This window comes from Ciona intestinalis, chromosome 1 (genome assembly GCF_000224145.3).
Source record: "Ciona intestinalis chromosome 1, KH, whole genome shotgun sequence".
In the NCBI taxonomy this organism is placed as follows: Eukaryota; Metazoa; Chordata; class Ascidiacea; order Phlebobranchia; family Cionidae; genus Ciona; species Ciona intestinalis.
Genome location: NC_020166.2, coordinates 4,714,284 through 4,737,468, shown reverse-complemented (window position 1 = coordinate 4,737,468; position 23,185 = coordinate 4,714,284). Strand labels below are relative to the sequence as shown.

The 23,185-nt window shown below is 32.8% G+C and overlaps 3 protein-coding genes across 4 annotated transcripts in view; all 3 read left to right on the top strand.

Annotated features, from left to right (window-relative positions):
• The window catches only part of LOC100179773 (protein-associating with the carboxyl-terminal domain of ezrin), an 8,351-nt gene extending 2,147 nt beyond the window's left edge, over positions 1–6,204 (top strand). The window contains exons 4-11 of the mRNA XM_002127390.5: positions 746–871; positions 1,263–1,432; positions 1,679–1,848; positions 3,059–3,231; positions 3,512–3,652; positions 3,763–3,981; positions 4,202–4,918; positions 5,157–6,204. Of these exons, the coding sequence (XP_002127426.5) occupies positions 746–871; positions 1,263–1,432; positions 1,679–1,848; positions 3,059–3,231; positions 3,512–3,652; positions 3,763–3,981; positions 4,202–4,918; positions 5,157–5,204 (1,764 nt within the window). The 3' untranslated portion in view covers positions 5,205–6,204. The remainder of the gene's footprint in view (positions 1–745; positions 872–1,262; positions 1,433–1,678; positions 1,849–3,058; positions 3,232–3,511; positions 3,653–3,762; positions 3,982–4,201; positions 4,919–5,156) is intronic.
• A 739-nt stretch (positions 6,205–6,943) lies between these two features.
• Positions 6,944–10,773, top strand: LOC100182155 (spliceosome RNA helicase DDX39B). Its single transcript, XM_026834816.1, has 11 exons — positions 6,944–7,067; positions 7,221–7,438; positions 7,747–7,874; positions 7,929–8,021; positions 8,102–8,285; positions 8,589–8,707; positions 9,367–9,498; positions 9,686–9,820; positions 9,931–10,050; positions 10,307–10,454; positions 10,562–10,773. The coding sequence occupies exons 2-11, from the start codon at positions 7,237–7,239 to the stop codon at positions 10,573–10,575; spliced, it is 1,275 nt and encodes a 424-aa protein (XP_026690617.1). The 5' UTR covers positions 6,944–7,067; positions 7,221–7,236; the 3' UTR covers positions 10,576–10,773.
• Positions 10,774–14,088: 3,315 nt separating this feature from the next.
• LOC100179824 (kinesin-associated protein 3) lies at positions 14,089–22,839 on the top strand. Of its 2 annotated transcripts, none has more exons than XM_026836882.1 (19): positions 14,089–14,285; positions 14,761–14,892; positions 15,492–15,640; positions 16,031–16,261; positions 16,436–16,572; positions 16,805–16,892; positions 17,077–17,172; positions 17,473–17,654; positions 17,875–18,037; positions 18,456–18,556; positions 19,347–19,442; positions 19,685–19,819; positions 20,341–20,506; positions 20,810–20,935; positions 21,262–21,362; positions 21,611–21,694; positions 21,878–22,040; positions 22,216–22,327; positions 22,392–22,839. In XM_026836882.1, exons 1-19 carry the CDS (start codon positions 14,230–14,232, stop codon positions 22,522–22,524), a joined length of 2,451 nt encoding a protein of 816 aa, XP_026692683.1. In that variant the 5' UTR covers positions 14,089–14,229; the 3' UTR covers positions 22,525–22,839. The 2 variants fall into 2 exon arrangements, with proteins under 2 accessions (XP_026692683.1, XP_018668779.1); XM_018813234.2 differs by having other exon boundaries at positions 17,074–17,172.
• Positions 22,840–23,185: the final 346 nt, after the last annotated feature.

Below are 23,185 nucleotides of genomic sequence, written 5' to 3'. Positions count from 1 at the left end.
TTTTCTCCTGGTCCGCGTGTTTTAAGTTTAATTCGAATTGCCTTCGGGAGAAAAGCAGCTTTGGAAGTAGACGTTAGACAAAATTTAAAAGGTAGAAATGACTAGTAAACATTACATTCTCACACAATAATATAATTGTTACTGTAACAATTGGCGATTTTGCGATTATCAATGTGACGTAAACACTTGTCTGACGTAACACGCAGCCGTTATAGGTAACCGCGCAGGGTACAAAAACGGCTAGTTTATGCGTTGGGAGAATGAAGGTGTTGCGTAACTACTATAAAGTAATTGTTTGATAAAGTTAAATATATTTATTTAAGAAGAATTTAAGAATAATTTCCTTTAATAATTTGAAAATCCAGGGGTTGCTGCAACCCCTGCAAAATTGTCAGGGTAGGCCTGCATACCCTGCACCATATAAATCGACGCCAGTGGTGGTACAGACATATTTTTGGTGAAATGTACTGTTGTTGCCTGTTGGTTACAATTTTTTTCTGTATAAATATTAAACATAATAAGATATTGAGGTAATCATGTTAATTGTTAAACTACCGAGATCGAGATGCAGGAGAATTGTTAATAGAAATGTTTTAGCCAATATGTTTGCTTTAGTTAAAAAAATTAAGTAGATGTGTAGAGTGTAGATAACGACTATTTTGTTAAAGGTTTCCTGTAGTTTGCTGTCAAAGGGTCAAATTTTTGTTTAGTTTAAGTAATAAGTTTGACCATATGTTTGCAACAGGCCCAAGGAAACAAATTAAAGCTTCCTCACAAGAATGAACATGCTCATTGCAGAGATGTGTATGCATTCGGTATTCTACTTCAACATTATGCAGATCAACTCAGATTTGCCACTTTACTTACTAAAGTACGCAAGCAAGTATTAACTTTAACATTATTAAAGTTATGTTATGATGGTGACTGCATGTTGATAATTTGATGTTCAATAGCATTAATTGAGGTTTATTGAGAACTTTGTAATGATTCCAGATTATTAAATAATTAAAATTATGACACAATTGCGTCAAGTTGTAAACTTAGTAAGCATGCAGTACATGAGCACTTTATGCTCTGACTATGTGTTCTTAACATAAGGATATAAAACTTTATGCTCTGACTATGTGTAATCTTAACATAAGGATATAAAACAACAACATCAAAGTATCTAAATTTATTTATTTGTAGTACCACTTAATGTGCCAAATACTAGTAAAAAATAATGAACAAATATATGTTTAAATAGTGATTTTTATCACCAGGCAAAAGTATCGGAACACATCGAAGATATTATTCGTTCGGATTATGAGAATCGTCCAACCATGACTGAAGTTATCTCTATGCCGATACTACATTCAACTTATATTAATATTGTCAACTTTCTTCAGTCTGTGACATTAAAAAGTGCTCGGGAAAAAGAGGAATTCTTTCAGTAAGTTTACTTCCGGACTCATTTAGTTAAAATATAAATGCTCATATGCTGTTTATGTTTTCAACCTTTTTTACTTACGCGCCAACTTTTACAGATACGGTAGACACTAGATATGATTTGAAATGTAACAAATTCATAAAATAAAACCAAGTGGCCTGCTCATTTATATTAGTTGATTTTGTCATATTTTTGTAAAAAATCTATATTGATTGTTTTATGAAAAAACTTTTTTTGTTCTTCACACAGAATGCTCTTACTGAAGTTAAAAGATAGTCATATATTTGCCGAGGTGGTAGCAAAGAGAATTATACCTCTACTTCTAACACCAGTTATATTGTCGGATCAATATGCAGTCAAACATGTCATACAACATATTCTTTGTCCTGTTGGAGAAACAGTTACAAAAAGACCTAAAGGTTTGACATTGAATTAACTTTTTTTAATCAAACTTGTTACACTGTTGATTGTAAGGATAATACATATGAGTTTTTGAATTATTTCTGTTTATGAAATATATATCTGTATTCAAACTCAGTGTACTTAGTCCTAGTGCATCATTTCATACTTGCTTTCAACCAACATCCATTTCTGTGTACATGCATCATAGGTGCGCATGTGTACAGAATATAGATAGACTAAACTCACCATATTTAGTTTAGTAAATGCAAATTGATATAATGATAATGATATTAAAAATACTATACAGGCTAAATCAAACTACACTTTAATTTTTTCAATGTCACGATTAAGCACTATCTAGATTCTAGTAGTATAGGCACTGGCGTAAAGTTACGGGGTTGCCTAGCAACCCTTTGATTTTCTTCGGACTAATAATGCGTAAGTAATTAAGTTCGACCAAACGAAGACGCCATTATTTCTGCGAACAAACTTCTTTTACATTAAAATATGTTAATACCAATGCGTCATTCACTACACAAGTGCGTTCAACTGGTATTTAAACTCCTGTTTGCTAAATAATTCACGTGTGAATCACTATTATGACGTAAATGATCAACGTGTGAATTACTATTATGTCGTAATCAATTGCCAGGTTCAAACAACCGCTATTATGATGCAATGAATCCACGTGTGAATCCCTACTATTTCGTAATAAACATTCTGCTTGCCTGAGGAAAACATTGTATATAAATATAAAGCAGTGTTGTAAACATTTTAGGCAGTTTATTTCCGCGATATTTCGTTCTGGAAACCTACTGTTTCCGACGGACGGGTCTTCATTTGTAAGATAACCACACACTCGTGCGGGCTTGACGAAGGGCGCATGCGACATAACTACTGTGACGTCACTTGCCAGGCAATCGGATTCGACCGTTTCTCATTACACGGACTTGCCGAACCTGCGTAATTTTAATTTGTCTCATCCCTAAGTAATTCTGAATACATTTTCGTTTGTATGAGCGTTTACAAAGCACATATTTAAAGGGTTGCAAACCGAAAACAAAGGGTTGCAAACCGTAGGCGCGAAGACTTTGTTTTTTTCTGGTTTTTGCAACCCTAACGTTTAGTAAAACTTTACGCCTATGAGTATAGGCTTTACATATTACATCTTGTTATAAACTCATAAATAACAACATATAGCAGACCTTACTAATAATTTAAATTCAGATGGGCAGGGTGGAGTCTTACCTGAAAGTACCTTCGCTCGTCACGTTATTCCTAAGATTGTTGAATTATTCCAATCTCGTCTCATCCATGTTCGAATGATTCTTGTGGAGAATTTCTCAAAATATGTTCATCTTTTTGAAAAATCTGTTTTAAACAATGTAGTGTTACCTGAAGTGAGTAGTTTTCTTTTTGCTATGTTACTGGATTATTATTGTTAAATCGATGAATGTAACTTGGCTAATTATGTCGTGATTTTAACTATTACTGTAGCACCGGCTTTTGTATAAAACTGTGAGTCTTATTTTATATTCTGCCATTATTTTGCTGGTAAAAAATCCTGTTGTTTTTTTTCTTGAAAAATTTGAGTTTATTTAGAATATTTTTTATGTCTGAACATTTTTTTTAAATTTTGTCCTGCTAAAGTATTCTATATAAACAAGGTATAATTTACAGATACTGTTGGGTTTAAGTGACAGCAACAACCAGCTTGTACAAGGAAGTCTCCGAGCACTTGCTGATGCCGTGCCTGTGGTTGGTGGAGATGTCATTGTTGGTGAAGAAAGAGAAAAAATATTCAGTCACGGCGTTCCTAAAGTGTGTTTTAAATTCGTTTAGCTTGTTTATTTTTAAAATTATTTTGTTTTAGTTTTAACACTAAGTTTGCTTGGTTAACAGTTAAAATTGAATTGCATTAAATTTCTTAGTTTGATGGCCGAGCTTTGAACGAGAGTCAATCTTTGGCGTTTGAAGTAAAACTTCCACCAAGGAAGAAATTGGTTCGAAAACAAGAGGAAAAGAAAAAAGAAAGAAAACTTACTCTTCTGGAGCTTGCAAAAATGAGGTCGGAGAAGCATTCAACATCTGAAGAAGAAGTTCAAAGGAAACAGAGAGAGATGGCTTCTTCCATTGAAAATCATTCAAAGGTTGACAATTTGTTTTATTTCATCAAGTTGGTCAAAGGTTTAGTTCATAGATATAGATCAGAGCTTTAGTTATTTAAAAACTAGTTGGCAATCACATTTATAACAACTAGTTAGCAGACACTTTGTTGTTCACTTATGCTGTTGTTCACTTATAAGTAACACCTACAACATTGTATACTTAGCATTTTAGAGTTTATCACCAAACACATTTGTTTTTCAGGTATCCTTGGACAGAGTTCCACATACAACACTTCCCACTAAAGACATTACTGCTGCAGTTGAGAGGAAACAGACGCTCAATGTGAAAGAGAATCAACAAGTTGTGAGGGAACCTGAAGTTGAGAAATGGGCAAGTTCTGACGATGAAGCTCACGATGAGTGGCCTGATTTTGAAACCCCAGATAAAATAGAACCTCCTGAGTTGCCAAAGGAAAAGTCACCATGGCCTAATGAAGATGAAAATAATGAACTTCTTTCAAAAGCAGAAGTTTCAGCAACATCCTCAACACAAAATGATCAAGAACAGGCTGTTTTAAGTCCCAAGAAAACTCTTTCACAAACAGTTAAAAAAACAAACAACAAGTTGCAGCTGAAAAAGAAATCAACTGATTCCAAGTCAAAACAAAAGCAGTCGGCAACTGTAAACAATTCAATTCCAAAGAAAGCATTAAACACAAGGAGCAATCATACAACTCCAACACGCCTCGGTGAAGAGTTTGAAATCACGGTAAAAAAAACCATCAAACCTCCACTTAATGAAATGCATTTTTTTGCTGAGATGGAGCCAGAAATAACAAGTTTATCTCCGCTGAGTGCAGCCCTTGGTGGCAATGCTTCCCAGAAACGAACAGATGTCGGCGAAAATTCTGAGATTCGATCTGTAGATAGTGGCCGTGGAAGTCTTATAACAGCATTTAATGCTGTCGATGATACGAATGTAAGTTTGATGAATAGTTATTTATGTAGGTGTTTAGGTCGTAGCTGTAATGATACCAAATGTGAAATATTAAAACTAAATTTGTAAATGTTTTTTTAATAAAAATAATTTCAATTACCCGAGATAAAATTTTAAAACTATTTATAAACACGTATTACAATAATGTTATTTAGATAAAAATACAAATAATTAACAATATATTTGAATTAAGTAATGTTTATATAACTTACCTTTCCAGGTTGAGGACGGTTGGGGTTGGGATCATGACTCTGTTGCTTGGGAATAACAAATCTTTGTATGAAAGTTACATCTATGATATTTCAGAGGAAAGTACGAACATTATAAGCTGAATCTCTTGGGCAGTGTTTTCATGATCTGTATGTCAACCAAGTGCCAACCAAATTTCCTATGCATTCACACATTAGGGATAAAATTTCTTATCATGTTGCCTTATTGAGTTTAATAGAAATTGGTAAAGATTTTCATCGTTGTTTCTACACATGACATTTTATTTGTGACAAAAAGAAATTAATCAAATAAGTGGGTTTCAATCATTTTTGCGCTAAGTTCCAACACATTGATCATGGAAACCTATTATAAACTTGCTATAACTAAAGGGAATTATTGCAATTATGTTAACAGCAACAACTTCAAGTTTACCAAGGAATGTAAATCTCTCTTACCAATCTCTACCTTTTAAAACATTCAAAAAATGGTCTGTAAGCCATTGGTACAGATAACCTTACCTGAGTAGAGATATTTAAAGTATCCTGTTATATTATATTTATCTTTTATCAAAAAACTTGTTACAAAAACAACAACTTTTTGTGTGTGTACATTAAGTGCTGTTTAAAAATTGCTTTAAAATATTTAACACCTTTACAACAAGTACTTTCAATATGCTAATTATCGTCTTGTGCAATGAGTTTATGTTACTGTGAATGCTATTAGTAATGGTATACCCATACTTAAAATTAAATATATATAAAATAATAATTCTAGTATTGTTTAATGTTTATATGTGGTTTAATTTGCTGTTTTATAACATATGAATCGTTCATTTACAATTTTAGATAGAACATGCCTTAGTTATGTAATCAGTGAATTTATTTTACAGCTATTATATTTGCTAAATGTGAAATGTTCCAGGTAAAAGTAAAACTGTATTTCCTTTTTTTAACTCTACAAAAAAGTTGTAATAAATGGAAAACTGTTGAAAAGCTGTATATTTATAACTGAATAATAAACGAATTGACTTGTCAGTAAATAAAAGTTGACATATGAAGTGAAATTGTTTGGGGAAGAAGTAAACTAACACTTAATAACGAATATTGCATTAATGACAGGTAAACAATATTTAAAAACAAGGAAAAGGAACTACAGTCAACCTCGCTTAATCGGACCAGTTTGGCTTGGTCCCGATGTGGTCCGGTTAAGCGGGGTTGACTGTATTATCTTTACATTGATATGTAAGAAAGTGACTGCATGTCTTATGTGATTATGACGTGCTTGGACCATAGATAATTACATAATGCTTGGACGTTGGTCGGTATTTTCCGATGTTTATAAAAACCGGTTTGGCAGTATTTGTATTCTTTTGCTATTTTAGAGTTAACGACTGTAGTTGAACCGCGCTTTGTGATAACCAAATCCATATAAACATTTTCTACAGTATGGTTAGTTTAGTTTTAACCAACGTCGTAACTCTTATTAATGTCTCTCATTCATATCATGGTTTAATAAAGAAGTTGTTTTATTAAACTACGTTTATATGTAATGTATGAAATTCCCGCCATGTATAACGTGTTTTATCTCAACGCTCTGACTGTGTCAACATTTTAATTGTCCCCGTTCTTGTTAGGATGTAGTACAAAATGTTTCTGTTTAGGCAGAGAGATTCAAACTTTGAACGAATTACCAGTGTTTATGGGTTATTAATTTGGTGTTTTACAAAAAATGCAACTATTTTGGGATAATTAAAAATTCCGCTTTTTTAAATTTCCCCACCGTATATTATTTCCATGGGTATCACGTGACCGCGAACCCGGATGTGAAATTACGTCATATCCTTTGACGCGTGTGTGGAAAACCGCCATTTCTAACAGTTTGAATCTGTGGGTGGACGTCGTTTTTTATCTAGCTGAATCCGGTACGTATTCTTTATTTTTAAGTTTTTTTTTAACTCCTGTTAATACTGATATGTTTAATATATTTTGTAGATTATATTATATATTATTTAGGTAAAATCTAAGATTTTACCGCTTGACAAACCTTCTATTTCGCTAACCTTTAAATTACGTAGAAAATATACTACAAACATGACTGAAGCAGAAGAATTACTTGACTACGACGAAGAAGAACATGAAACTACTCAAGAAATCTCAACAGATAAAAAAGATGCAAAAAAAGATGTCAAGGGAACATACGTCTCAATACATAGCTCTGGTTTTAGAGATTTTCTTTTGAAACCAGAGTTATTGAGAGCTATTGTTGACTGCGGTTTTGAGCATCCTTCAGAAGGTGTGTGAAACTTTTTAAATTTTTTTTTCAAATGTGCTGATATATCCTCGATTAATATTATTCATTAATAGATTTTTGTGTGTATTTTATTTAAGTTTTATATTATTAATACTAACAACCTATGCTTGTATTTTTTCTGATCCACAAAATTGTGTGATTTCTTAGAAAATTCAATATTTTTCTTTACAACCTGCTATAATGTTTATTTGATTAGAAAAATTACTTTCTCGAATAAAAGGGAAAATTTCAACACAAGACTGCAGTTGATTGATTTTTGCTTAAACATTTTTAAAATTTGATATTAACAGTTCAAAATGAATGCATTCCGCAAGCTGTACTTGGTATGGATGTGCTCTGTCAAGCTAAATCTGGTATGGGGAAAACTGCAGTGTTTGTGCTCGCCACATTACAACAACTTGAACCTGTGGATGGCCAGGTTTGTTAACTTGCATAGTTTTTTAATTAAAATGTTCTAACATTTTATTTACAGGTATCTGTGTTGGTAATGTGCCATACTCGAGAACTGGCCTTCCAAATCAGTAAAGAATACGAACGTTTCTCCAAGTACATGCCCACCATTAAGGTAATTTTAATACTTTTTGTACTGGGTGGAGTGGGGTTAATTTGTTTGGATGGATTTGTAAAGTTTACCTTCTATAACAGGTGGCTGTGTTTTTCGGTGGCTTGCCAATCACCAAAGATCAAACAACGTTGAAGAACAACTGCCCTCATATTGTTGTTGGTACACCTGGTCGTCTCTTGGCACTCATTCGCTCAAAATCACTCACCTTAAAAAATGTCAAACATTTTATTCTTGACGAGTGTGATAAAATGTTGGAACAATTAGGTAATGTAGTTTCAAATTTCAAAAAAAAATTTCAGGTAATGTAGTTCAAGTTCAAAAATCAAAATTGGTTATTCAAATGTTATATAAATAATAACCGAGACTAGAGTCACATGATATGGCGTATGATTGGATACAATGCTTATTGTGTGCTTATTGTCTCGAAAATCATTGAAATGCTATCCACCACATAATAAAGCTTGTTTGTCTATGTGGTCACTATACTTTTCAACAATTAAATTAGTAAAAACTAATTGGTTCCCTAGTTAAATTTAATTGTAATTAACATTTTTTTCCTATTCACAGATATGCGACGTGATGTTCAAGATATCTTCCGTCTTACTCCCCATGAGAAGCAAGTGATGATGTTTAGTGCCACGCTCAGCAAAGATATCCGACCAGTGTGCAAGAAGTTCATGCAAGATGTAATTAGAAAGTCTGCAACTGCAGCAGCTTAGTTCTTTCAACATAGAGTCAACACATATCATTGATATGTCTCGGCAATCAATTCTTGACCATGATCTTGTCCCGGGGGGTCATTCGGATGAAAGTCCAGGGGGGTCATTGGGTTATAATTTCTGATGTCCAAAATGAAAGTTTTCTTGATGCATCTATTCTCTATCATACCACATTCACAAATATTATACAATTTCCCTAAAAATACACCAAGTCACACCCAAACAAACCTTTTCCTTCTACCTAACCCTACCAACACCTTACACACCTACCCCTTACTCCACACACACCCAACATATTGCTCCCCCGTCTCAATTGGTGAAATTGGCGATGGACTTCAGCTTCGTGGATACGTTGGAGGGAGAATGAAAATGGATGATTGAAAATTGAAGCAAATGTTCTTTGCTGCCAACTTGCCAGCGGAACTTCCCAGTTGTCATTACTAATTAATGTAGCTATAAAAACTAACATACAGTAAAACTTATAATTTTTAACTTCGTTTCTAGTCCTACATTTGTTTAATGACTTTGGTTTTGCATCATGGGCAAGGAAATAGCAATTAAACAGATGTTTGAGCAAAATTTAACTTAAAGTATTTAACACATTAAATTAAATGATTTTGTTGTAGCCAATGGAAGTTTATGTTGATGATGAAGCAAAGCTCACCTTGCATGGTCTTCAACAACATTATGTCAAGTTGAAAGACAATGAAAAGAATAGAAAGTTGTTTGACCTCCTTGATGCATTGGAGTTTAATCAGGTATGTGTTAAAACTGTTTGTACTGATAGATAAACTTGCTGTTTATTGGTTGCATGGTATATTGTAAAGGAAGTTTATTCCATTGTAAAGTGTATTGTCTGTTGTAAGGTAAGGGTCCAAAAATGGTTGCCAGTTTATATGACAATTTTTTTTATCAAAGTTTGCAATATTTGTAACTGTTGTAAAGGTGGTGATATTTGTGAAGTCAGTGCAGAGGTGCATGGCTTTGGCTCAATTATTAAAAGAACAAAACTTTCCTGCGATTGATATACATCGTGCAATGAACCAAGAAGAAAGACTCAGTAGATACCAACTGTTTAAGGTAAAATTTGCTTAATGTGAAATATCTTATATTGGAACTTCATTAATGTATACCTGATAATATTCGAATTCATAGCAAGCAAAATAAATTAAATATAAATTTGTTTTCAGAACTTTGAACGACGTATTCTTGTTGCTACAAACCTATTTGGGCGAGGTATGGATATTGAAAGAGTGAACATCGTTTTCAACTATGACATGCCAGAGGATTCTGATACTTACCTGCACAGAGTAAGTGGTATTGAAAGTCACCGCTTTCTGCTGCTTGCCGATGATTAAAACTCTTGCTGTTCACATTCTTAATATTTATGTGGATACCCCATTCAACTTTTATGAGGCTGCAACAAGTTACACAAAATGTTTACCTGGGCTGTTTTCGGTTAAATTCAGTGCATTTAATTTCAGAAGCCCGGATATGTAGTGTAAACCTAGTCATCTATACATATTCTTGATTGTTTATGTTATAATTAACAAACATTATGCATAGGTTGCAAGAGCTGGTAGATTTGGTACAAAAGGTCTCGCCATCACTTTTGTCTCCGATGAAACGGATGCGAAAACATTAAACGATGTTCAAGATCGTTTCGAGGTCAATGTCACCGAACTTCCTGATGAAATCGATATTTCCGCCTACAGTAAGTTATATTGGTGTAACATTTGAAGTAGGTTTTGGACAAATTCAGCCTTGTTTTAATTCACAGAACTAGTTGCCCTGAAGTAACAAAGTTTGTTTTATTTTCAGTTGAGGGGAGATAAACATTTCATTCTTTACACTTTTGTTATCCAATGCTGGCTTTGTCACCGAAGAACTACAAATGAAACTTTGTTTTTATGTAAATTTCTAAACTGTTGTTTTAGATCTGTAGTCGGTATCGGGAAATTTGTAGTCAGCTGTATTTTTACAGTCGTTCTCATTCATATGATAATTTTGAAAATAAAACTATGTATCATTTATTCTGTTTTTTCTTTAATTGGTTATGCAAAGGCAACAAAACTCCTGGGCGGTTTGTTAACGAAAATGGTCTCCGCATTTTAATAAAACCGTTGATACACTATTATTCCACTTTTGGGAATGAATTATAATCTTTGTATTTTTAACTGAACGTTCGGCCAAATAATGTCGGATTATTTTCCATGTACCAATAATTTGACATGGTTTCGAGAACGCAGCACGTCACTTATAAATACCACTGTAATAAAACTTATTGAAACGGCATGTCGGGCATGTTGTAGATTGTAGAACATAATCATCAAATGTCTGAATGCTGCTTTCGTAGGAAAACTTTAGGCTACCTTGGGTAGGAATATGATAATTTAAAACAAAATTGTTCTCTCTTGCCTATTTGATCAAAAGAGTAATTCAATGCACCATGGAAAAATGAAGCTGTCAGCTGCTGCAATCGTGCACTGCAAGGTGTTAGAGTAGACACATGGAACGAAAGATCGGCGTTCAAATCAAGCATCTTCTTCTGATGTAATTGTTTATCACGTTGCAATATATTCACTCCAAGATAACTTCGAATAATCAGTACAAGATGCCTATAAGCTTATAGTTCTATAAGAACATATGTTAACCATGTTCAAATATTTCTTTCAAGACAACTTCCCGCCACGGTTTGCCACTAATTAGCTCTTGCAAGAAATTACTGTTTTCCACAGAAAGCTGCCGATAACTGGTTCTTCGATATTCCTGGTGAAAAGTTGGTCTTTCGATGATAGCGTTTCACGTGCGAGTGTACCGGATTTCATCCCTTTTTGGATGGAATGTTCTTCGAAAATGTAAATGTACGTTTCAAAAAAAGAAGTTTTTAAACAGACGAAAATTATAGCATCTCTTTCATATGAATTACGTCTTAAAAAAATTGCAAAAAAAAATTTTAGAGTAAAACATGATGTATCTAGCTATTTTAGATAAAAACGAGTGTTACGCCAAAGACGGAACTTATAATTATTTGTTTACTATATAGGCTACAGTGCATTCTGCCCAGATGAGATCGAATATGTTTAGGCCGGAATAGCCCTGGTCAATATGTTCTGTTTAAGAGAAGATTTTGGTTGGGAAAATTCCATTCATGATTTTACTATATATATATATATATCGAGTTTTATATTTTTAATAACGTCTCTGTACACGAGTAGGCTTACCAACATCAAACCTATAATTCGGTCTTGTAATATATAGTAGAGTGGGGTTAACGGGACACTTAAGCTCATAAGTATTCTAAAACAGTGTTTAGAGTAGTATAGTGTCATGCTGGTAAAAACTGACAGCTAATTGTTTTCAGAGCCATAGTTTGTACCAGAGTCGTATAAACACCGAGTAGTCCAACTGCCGTCTATGTGTGTCCAAAATAGAGCAAAAGTGGTGACTTTGACAATGGGTTTAAACGAACTTGTTAAGTTTTGTTTGTGTTTTCCTATTGTGGGAAGGTGTAAAGCAGCTTCTATTTACCTTACCAAACATTTTTTTAGAAAAAATGTATAAATTTAGCCGCATTAAATGACTAAAATGTCGCAAATCAACCGCTTCTTATTCTAATTTTTGACTTTTTTTGACACAGAAAACAAATAACACATGTTTTTTAAATTTTTCAACCTTTAAATTTGTTTTTAGGCTCAAGTTTTTCTGTAATTTACCGAAAAACAGACATTTTCCCTATACCTACTGTGTTATTTTGGACCCAAATTGCCGTTCAATTTGTGTTTTACGTAACAATGGGTTGGACCAAAGTTAGTATAGACCAAGTTAGGAAACGGATTGTAAAACAACAAGTCTTGTTATCCATTGTCCCGCGTCTATGACGTCATAGTCGCCACCATTACGGAGCCCACGGCATAGGATTTTATCATTGCTGGGTGCTGTTTTTCGTTTAAATATTGCGATTTTTTAAAAACCAAGCACTTCTGCGCGTAAAAATGGCTTTCTACTAATGTTATATCTTATCACAATAATAAACCTCACAAAAATAATCAACTTTTATTGAACACTCAATCGATTCAAGAGTAAAAAAACAGAAAATATCAAGTTTACTAACCAAAAACATAAAAGAACGTGTTTAAAATATAAAAATACAAACAAAAACGCATAACATTACCATAAACTGTTGTATCTAGCTGCAGTTTTGCATGTAAATTGCCGTGATTTTACTTTTTGGCTCACAAACTCAACGCGTATACCCGGCAACGAAACTTAAGGTATCTTTGTAAAATTTGCCTAATATCGAAGTGACATTGAGGAAAACAATACTGAGTTACTATTTTTGGTCCTCTGCTTGAATTAGTAAGCTACCTTTTCTGCGTTCCGGGTCTTTATGAAATCGGAAAACGCGAACACCTTATCTGCTAGTACTTAAGCAGTTGGGAGCTGCATGTCCACTCATGTTGGATTATAAATGTAGTAAAGAATGGCTCTGTAGGTTCGATCATATATTATTATGTAAACTAAGCTGATTGCTGCTAGTCTTAATCGCCAACGTAAAGTACCCTGTTAAACCACACTGTACGCCGAAAACCAGTCAAAATACTAATTTACTCCACATTAATTCCTAGATTTCATATTATATAACAAGATTTATATTAGAAATTATATTTTATATGTTAAAACAACCGCTATACGTGTTTTCTAGCTTTGTATCGCTTACAAGAACTAAATGAACACATGCCGACCATGCATTTGTATGGGCGATTCACGCTTTGTGGGCTCCGTAATGGCGGACACGAGCGCCGTTTCCTAACTTGGTCTATACTAACTTTGGGTTGGACTACTCGGTATTTCTATGGCTCTGGTTTGTACGACTCTGGTCGTTGTAACACAGATGTACACGGTATCGATTCGACCAGCGACGTTGATTCGACACGGTCTTTCGCAGCATCAGTAGGATTACACATTAAAAGAGGATGTTCGAAAGTTGTTTAAAAACCATTTATGTTCGTAAACGTTCACAATGTCATGTAACGTATGTTGCGAAGTACGTGTCTAATAATTATTATTCCGCTCACTAGTATCAAAGTAAACTGTTGAGAATTGTGTACTTTGCTTAGATGCTGCCTGCAAAGTGCAAACCCATAGAAAACATAGTGCTAGCTTTCTTGTTTATCCAGACCGCTGGAAATAAAGCAAATGCGACTGTAAAAAAAGTAAATAATTGATAGTTGATTTTGTTTTAATTTGTGTTTAGGCTAAAATAGAAATTTTAAACTTACTTATAATTTTTAACAAGATATACACAATCGACGGTCTTGCATCATTTTATAATTTTTGTGCTAATAGTTTTTAGTGTGGTCCATTGTTTTTTGATATGAGTTAAAACAACAATGAAATTATAATACCATATTGTGAAACCATTTGCATTTTTCTAAATTGTCTTGAGTTGTATTTACTTATAAGTGGCGAATGTAGCAGTAGCCGTTATGGATCCACAAGCTAGAATGATGATGCAAACTGAAGATGCAAGATTTTTAAAACGGTGATTGTTATATTAACTATGTTACTATGATGTTTGTGTTTTAATACAAGTGATAGAAATGAATATAAATACAAATAAAATGGATGAAAAGTTTGTAAATTTGTAAAGTTTTACTTAATTTTTATTTTGACAATTAAATGTTGTTAAGTGTTTCTTATAAGTTTACGATCTAAACAATGCTCCTGATTTCTGCAAGTTGTGTGATTGCACCATACAAGTTGTGTAATGTATATCGCAGTCCACATTCTTAGTATGAATAACATTGTCATTATTTTTCTTGACCGACCTATTACTAACTAAATGATATTGACTTTATGTTGTAATTTATTTTATGAAGGAATACCAATATAAATCTTACTGGGAATCCAATTGTTAACTTTTAAGCTGGGTTTTGTACATACACTTGCTTGAACTTAGTTCGTATCGGAAATAAAAAGATCTGCAATGGTGTTTTTACATCTGTGTAATTTTATAGAAAAGTTAAAGGTGGAAACATTGATGTGCATCCGACTGAAAAAGCAATAATTGTAAATTATGAGGTTGAAGCCACCATTCTTGGGGAGCTGGGGGACCCAATGCTGGGTGAAAAGAAAGAATGTCAAAAAGTGTAAGTTTTATTGTGGTTTTCTTTTTACAGGGAGATAGTGTGCACAGATATAGAAGTTCATCCTTACTTGCAAGCAATTGTTGTAAAGTATGAGTACGAAGATTCAATGAAAAATCCACAGTCAGAGGGGTATGATTTTGTGGCAAGTAAAGATCATTGTGAGAAAATGTGAGTTTAGTATTTAGAAATTGTAAGCAAGGGAAATAATACAGTTTCAAACAGTTTGTCTGGATTTGTCTTTATATAACATGAGAATCTGGACTTATGCACTGATTATTTTGTGAGGTTACTGAAAGAAATACAGACATACAGGCATTTTATTAGATTCGTTGTTAACAGTTCAGCAACAGTTTTTACAGGGTTCACTAAATATGAAGTTAGTGTTCATACAGGCCTAACACAATTGTACAGTAAATTTGATAAGTTATAATTCACTAGGTATTGTTAATATTTGTAGATTGTTAAAAATAAATTCAGTTTACAACACAGTTAACCAGTAAGTTTGTGTTTACCTATACCAACCATTTTATTATTAATCCAATTATCCGCTCCTCAATGCGAAATGTTACAATACAATTTATGAATTTTTTCCCATTAAGTATTCGCCTTCGGAGCTTGAATGAGACAACAGACATAGCAGCTCTTGCACAAGAGGTCGTTGAACGATGCAAACTTATTCATATCTCCAAACTTGCTGAAGTGGAACAACTTCTCTATTACCTTCAAACCAGGAAAGAGACAGGAAAACGTATAATTTGTTTTCTATGCAATAAATGAAGTGTTTTAATTTATATTTTCGTTTGTTCAGGTCACAGCTTTCTATAATAAATTACACCTACATATTAACAAGTTTGTTTTCATTTATAACTCAATGAATAAAATGTTAATGACAAAGTTTGGTGTAAGATGTTTTATCTGTAGGATATTTACAGTGTTGTACCAGTAGTTGTTAAACTTGTTAATATTTTAACTTGTTTGTATGGACTATTGTTTTTAATAAAAGTTGTTGGACTAGTTTAAGACAAACAAAAAACAAATTATATTAAAAAGCAATGGAAATTTCTAACTAATGTTTGCCCTTTAACATACTAATACATGGACATGCTATAAACTCAGTATACTTTATTTTCCCTTTCAGCACCTCCTGAAAAAGCAGCAAAGGGAAAGAAATCTTTGCAAGGTCTTCTTGACCCTACACCTGAGTTTCTGAACGACAGCAATCTTCTTGAGGGAGAACAACCCAGCATCAACTGTATTGACGATTATATTGAATTACTTTATGAGGATGTCCCCTCCAAAATTAAAGCTTCAAGCATGCTTCTCAGACTAACAAGGAATCCAGACAATTTGGAAGAAATGATTCAGCATGGTAAAACGTTCATTCTTGACTCGCATGGTTTTTGCATCTTATGAAGTTTGTAAATTTTTTAGTTTTTTGGTCTGTTGTTGTTAAGTTCATTGGGTAACGTCTTTAGCTTTCTTAGATACTTTCCAATATAAAAAAAACTTAGTTTAATAATGAGTTGATATCTCCCAACCACAGAGACAGTGTTAGGAGCCTTAACTCGTGTGTTACGTGAAGATTGGAGGAAAAGTGTTGAGTTATCAACCAACATCATGTATGTCTTTTTCTGCTTCTCAACTTTCACACAATTCCATCCTGTCATTGCAAAGTATAAGGTTAGTTGGTTTAAATTTATTGCATCCTGTAAATGCAAATTATAACCATTGAATGTAAATCATATTCTAAAAGCTGTTCTAAAGGTGGGGTGTGACTTGTTACTCCCATGTCCCATGTGTCAAATGTGGCATGTGAGGGCACCACTGTATCCGCCTATGACTCGGGGATTTTGCTTTATTTTATGGATATGCTGATTTGAATTGTGCTTTATTCGTACGTTTGTTTTAATAGATTGGAGCACTGTGCATGTCAATAGCTGAGCATGAGTTGGCAAGACATGAAACTTGGAAAGAAGACGTGGAAAAAAGGCGACAAGCTAATATCCTTTGTCAAAATATTTAATGTAACATACAAGGAACTTTTTATCGCACCAAATTACAATTTTTACTTAAAGTGTACCATAAAGTATGACAGCCTTTTTATTTATTTCTTGTACCATCAGTTAAATATCCAAAAATGACATAAACAATAATTTTTCTTAACGTGATCATTTATTTAACTAAGTGGTGATAAAAGTGATGCAACTGCTGTAAAGGAATTTGAAAAGGCACAGAAAAAATACCAAGGGCTTGTTAAGAAACAAGACCAGCTCTTAAGAGGTAAACATGAAATTACAGTGGGTGATTATAATTTGTGTTAGAACTTGAAAGGGTGAATTTCATGCTTCTCAATAACTAACCCCTATATGGGGGGTTAGACACTTGACACATATTACCATTAAATTTGCAATAGGGAAATATAGCCGCATTTTTATGTGCGATCTGATGCATTCCTGTTATTAATGATACTATAAAATATAGTTTTATATGTAGTACTCTCATTATGTTTGAACTTTTGTGTTCTAAAAAACCCTACCATGTATGATATATAGACAAGCACAACAAATATAATATTTCCAGTTGCTTTCTATCTTCTTCTTAACTTGGCTGAAGATTCAAGAGTTGAAGTGAAGATGAAGAATCGAAACATCGTTGGAATATTGATGAAAGCGTTGGAAACTCGGGGCAATCTTGAACTTGTTATTCTTATCATCTCCTTTCTTAAGAAACTCAGCATATTTCTTGAAAATAAAAATGAGATGGTAAGTTGGAGGATATACCACAGTTCGGTGTAAATTCAAAGCCGTGTTCCCCGTGTATATTTAAATTGTATTTTAATATATATTATATATATATATATTCACCTATCCCCCAAGCTGCATTTTTATTATATTAGAAAGCAGTAATTAAAAAGCAGTGTTGACAAGACGTTCCTATTGTATAGGTAATTCTTTATTATTATTATGTTCTTTACCATACCAGTCACAGCAAGATATTATCGTAAAGTTGCAACCTTATGTGTCATGTGACCACGATGCTTTGTGCAACTTGACCCTTCGTTTGTTGCTCAACCTCACGTTCGATGCCGAGCTGCGACAGAAAATGGTGGAAAATGGTTTTCTTCCCAAAATAGTTTCTACATTAGGTGGGTTTCCACATGAATGAATACAATAAACAAACACTAATTTTCGCTTATTTAAACAAGAGAGCAGAAAAATGATTGTGGAATTTTTTTGTTTTACCCAATATTGTGTAAGTATACCATCAGCACTACTAACTGTAACTGAAACATTACTCGTTGTTAACATGTAGTGGGTGGTGATGACTGCATGAACTATCTGCTACTCAACAATATTTGCATCTAAAACCGTATTTTCAGCTAAAGTGCTTTAGGTTAATTTTTTAACACAAAGAAAGTATTTTCTATTCGGTTTATGTCTAATAAACAGACTGTTTTGTTCTCAGAAAATCATAATTACATTTGATTATATGTAGAATGTAGATTAGTAGATAAACTATTGGGCATTTTGTAAAATTAATTAAATTTAAATATTTGATCACAGACAACCCCTTTCATTGTACGATAAGCATTTGTGTTCTCTATCATCTAACTTTTGATGACAAAACAAGATCAATGTTTTCATACACTGATTGTATACCAAAGGTAACTTTTTGTGTATCTTTTGTTTTTATAATTTGTAGTATAAAGTTTTTTATTTTTTTTAATGTTGTTTCAATATGCTTTTCCTCATTATTTCAATGGTAAATTATAATACTTAAAGAGCATACCAACAAAAAATAAAACAATTGCGTGTTGATAGAAATGCTCAAATGTGAATTAAAAAGACTACCAAAGTTTCAAACAACAACTAAGCTTTTGAAAAACACCTGTGTCAAACCGCAAATTTACCTCTAAAAGTAAAAAAAAGTGACATACAGGACATTGCATGGGATTGCCCATAGGGAAAAGTGTCAATGTATGCTTCTCCTTTATATATATAAAAATTGTAAAACTAGATTTGGTTATGTTTAAATTTTTTGTTTGTTCATGGCTACATAATGTGCTAACTTAGCACTTTTTTCTTCTATGAGCTTGTTTTTAACAATTTTTATAACAAAATGTTTGTTATGTCTCACCAGTACCTACTGTAACAATTGCTTAAGAAAAAATAGTTGTTTGGGTTGAAAATAAGTTTGAAAAAGTGCTTTGTCTTCAAGATTATCTGGTATGTAGCTATATTCAATTTGGAAATTGAAACATAATAAAGTTGATATTTTAATTTTTGTTTTATATACACAAAGAATTTTATTTAGTTTAGCAAGTTTTTTACGCAATTTTTTTCGAGGCTATTTTTTTTGAAACTTCGGTGGTATACCACACATGAGTATTTCTATACATATACAAACTTTCTTTTTACGTTAGTACGTCCCTTGATAATGTTTATGATAAACAGCTCATGAAAATGATTATTGAATCACCTGAAGGTCCCGTGAATGTTGAGGTTGCCGCACTTTGTATAAACCTCGCAACCAATGCAAAGAACACAGAAGTAAGATGGCAATCAATTTATCAATTGTGTTCAATATGAAAAAAATATAAATAAGACATAAGAATTTAAAAAGTGAAGTAAATGTTATAACATTAATTTAAAAAATCATTGTTTCATTTCCAGTTTGCCAATAGTATATAAACTAATCATTGGATGGTTTACTTTAGTTGAATATGTTGTTCATAGAAACAATGTAGTTTGCAGATATTTTTAAATATAGTTTATGCTTATATGATATGCAGATTATCTTGCAATGTGCTGGTGGGGCTTTCCTCAAACAACTGGTTAGACGAACATTTAAATTTAAAGATGCTTTGCTTATGAAGATGCTGCGTAACATGTCACAGCATGGACCAAACATAAAGAGAAAATTTGTAGTAAGTGATTTATAACTTTGTTATACTACTGGCACCACAAGTAGAATGTAGATAAGTTTAAAGTGTTTAATAGTTCAGTGGCCTGCTAAAGATATTTTATGCAAAATTTCCAGTTGTTTCTAGTCCTTGTTCATTATTGCTTTTAACCTGATTATTGACTGATGACTATTATACAATTGGGTTTCCAGTTTATAAAGTACTGTGTGACTAAGGTTACTGTGAATGTTGGGTAAAAGTAATGCATTTGTTGCAACCAATGGTTTTTATGTGAGTTGGTATTGTCAAACTACCAACCAGAACAACTGCTTAACTGCTAACGAAAAACTAGCTTCAGGTACACTAAATTCAAAACTACAATCTTTATAAAATAAATATTTTCCTAAAGAAGTTCATTTAGGTAAACATTGTTTAAATTCTGTTGCTTAAACTCTGAGTATTTTTAATGTTTCAGAAGAATTCTTTCATACTGTCACTGTATCTCACAAAGAATACTTTGTGTTTAATCAGTTTTGCAATCACAGGAATTCATCGGACAATTCGCTGGTGCTGTTAAGAAGGGTTTTGATGAAGATTTGTTAATTGAATGTTTAGGAACACTTGGAAATCTTAACATGGAAAATATTAATTATGAAGCAATTCTTAAGAAGTATGAATTATTACCTTTTCTGCAAAAGACTTTAAGACCAGGTAAAGTTGGGATAAAACTTTATTAAAAAAATTAAAACTAAATTTACTTTTTACATCAAACTGCTAAAATTATCTTGTATCATTTATTAAAAGAAGCATGGTAAAAAGTAATGTGCCTCCAAATAGACAAGAATACCTAAACAATTTGGCATTGCCATACTACCTTTTCTAGGTAGTATAGTTTGAATATTGAGGTTGACCTTGAAAAATTTTCTACATGAGACAGTGTTCGGACTCAAGAGTTTGTTTACAGTATGTTGTTTAAAAGGTTTACATTTAATTCTTTACCTAATGTAACAAAAGGTCATGTTGAAGATGACTTGGTTTTAGAAGCTGTGGTTTTAATCGGAACAATATCTACTGACAGCAGCTGTGCAGAAATCTTAGCAGAGTCAGGAATCATTCAAACTTTGATTGAATTATTAAATGGTGTGTATGAAGTTATTTTCTTAGTATATTCCATATGGGTGAGGCCAGTATCAGTACACCCGGGGATTTAGCTTAAATATCATAGTTTAAACTTCATTCCCAATTGTAAATTGACCGTTAAATGCAAATATCTGAATTAAAGTTACAGCCACATATTTAAAGGCAGCAATAATTACCCCAAATTCAAAGCTGACAATTCCTTAACTTTGGTCCCACTATAACTATCGACTTTTAATTTGGGGACTTTTAATTGTTGTTACCGTTGCCATTACATACAATTTTTTGAAGTTCTTGAACAATTCTAATAACTCATATGCTGCATTCAGTTAAACAGGAAGATGACGAGTTAGTTTTGCAAATTGCTTATGTGTTTTATAAGATGATATGGCACGAGGAAACCAGGAAAGTTATCATAACGCAAACCCAGGTAAATGTTACATCGACCATTTTATATAATTGTATGTATACATTAAACAACAATGTTCGATACAAGGCAATTGATCGAATAACACGAATTCTTTATGTATGTCCTAACTAATTTTGTAAAACTATTCTAGCAAAAGTCATTGGTACTCATAATTTTGAAAATGTGATTAGTAAAATTACTTTAAAATTAATTGATTTCAATCAGATTTAAAAAATGTGAAAAATAAGCATGGTTTATTTTTATTTCAGGCACCAGCCTATTTGATTGATTTGATGCACGATCGAAATGCTGAAATACGAAGAGTTTGTGATAACACATTGGATATCATAATGGTGATAAATTGTGCTGTGCAATTATTATACACTGTTTGCTACATTTTTGCAAAAAGCTGCATTGAAAACGTGTTTTAATATTTGGTATGAATGGTAATTTGTAACTAGCTATACCAACATAGTCTGCATAAATCAATATCACTGTTTTGTCAAAATAATTAACTTATTAAGTTATCATTCAAGGAATACAATGAAGAATGGGGAAAAAGAATAAAGTTGGAAAAGTTTCGTTGGCACAACTCCCAGTGGATTGAGATGGTGGAAACGCAACAGCAAGATGATGATGAAGATGATATGTATGATCTTCCATATCTCCGTGACGATGACCTTCTACTTTACGAGCCAAGTAATAGTTTATTAGTCACTTCATGGTACCACTATCATTATTCAAATAAATTGATTCCTGTTGTTGTCAAAAGTTGCATTTAAACGTTATGGTAGCATATTTATAAACCAACTTTCAATTTTGTAAGCATGTTATAAAAAAAGCATATTATAAAACCGGTGCGCTACTTTCCTAGACTTTGATGAAGATGTACTCATGGACAACAATGCCCTGAAGCAAGAATTTCTTGAGCAAGAAGCATTGAGAAATGGTCTCACTGCCCATATGGTTCCATCAGGCTATCCTGCGTATGTTTTTAAATCTGTATTTTAATGCATTTCAGAGAAAAAGTGGAAATATTTTGTGTTGCAGATATTTAGACGAGTATGACCCAGACCACGAACCACAATTCATGACTCCTGAAGACATGCAGGCATATTATGAAGCACAAGCTTATGGTAGACCCGGATCTCCTGAATATGGTTCATACCATGATCAGTACTGACCATAAGAGCCAGCAATATGGTAGCTCGAAGCAAACTTGATTCTGTAATCATATACAAGAAAAACAACATGTTCAAGTTTTCAACTCATATGGTGCACAGTATGACTATAAAGATATGATTTTGTAAACAACATACTATCATTCTAAGCAGCAATTTTTGTGTGTCTTCTTTTTCATATTGTAAGAGTTAAATTCGTGCTATAGTTTTATTAGTGGATTCACTGTGAGTTAAATATATATTGAAGAACAATGTTTAGCAAAGAGTTTACGACCTTGAACCTTTGGTATCAATAAATGTTGTCGTAATGTGTAGAAGTTTATGAACTATATATTACTAGTGAACAAATAGTAGTGAGCATATATTGAATCATCATCCACGCGATGACGCAAAAGTTTCGTATCTCGTGTGTGGTGAAACATAATATTTCGTTGTGACCAAGTTTCTCAGAAGTTACACATGCGTTTCGGTGTTGTAATGTTACTTTAAAAACCGTTTTGGATACAATCATAAATTTTTATTATTAAAATTTAATATATTCTAATATATATTCTTTACCTAAAACAATACATATTTGCTGCCATTTCATAGCAAGAAGATTGGAAATTCGATTCCCGTGTTTTTGCGAAGCAGTTCTGGCAACACTGCACCGTTTATTTACTG

What these genes read in the sequence shown, in the direction of transcription:
- LOC100182155 (XM_026834816.1), top strand. Translation starts at nt 7,237, where the DNA reads ATGACTGAAGCAGAAGAATTACTTGACTACGACGAAGAAGAACATGAA. An exon ending in TAAAATGTTGGAACAATTAG is followed by an intron (nt 8,286 to 8,588) that starts GTAATGTAGTTT and finishes TCCTATTCACAG; the next exon opens with ATATGCGACGTGATGTTCAA. An exon ending in CTGATACTTACCTGCACAGA is followed by an intron (nt 10,051 to 10,306) that starts GTAAGTGGTATT and finishes CATTATGCATAG; the next exon opens with GTTGCAAGAGCTGGTAGATT.
- LOC100179824 (XM_018813234.2), top strand. Translation starts at nt 14,230, where the DNA reads ATGGATCCACAAGCTAGAATGATGATGCAAACTGAAGATGCAAGATTT. An exon ending in CTGTCATTGCAAAGTATAAG is followed by an intron (nt 16,573 to 16,804) that starts GTTAGTTGGTTT and finishes TTGTTTTAATAG; the next exon opens with ATTGGAGCACTGTGCATGTC. An exon ending in TTGAAAATAAAAATGAGATG is followed by an intron (nt 17,655 to 17,874) that starts GTAAGTTGGAGG and finishes TTACCATACCAG; the next exon opens with TCACAGCAAGATATTATCGT.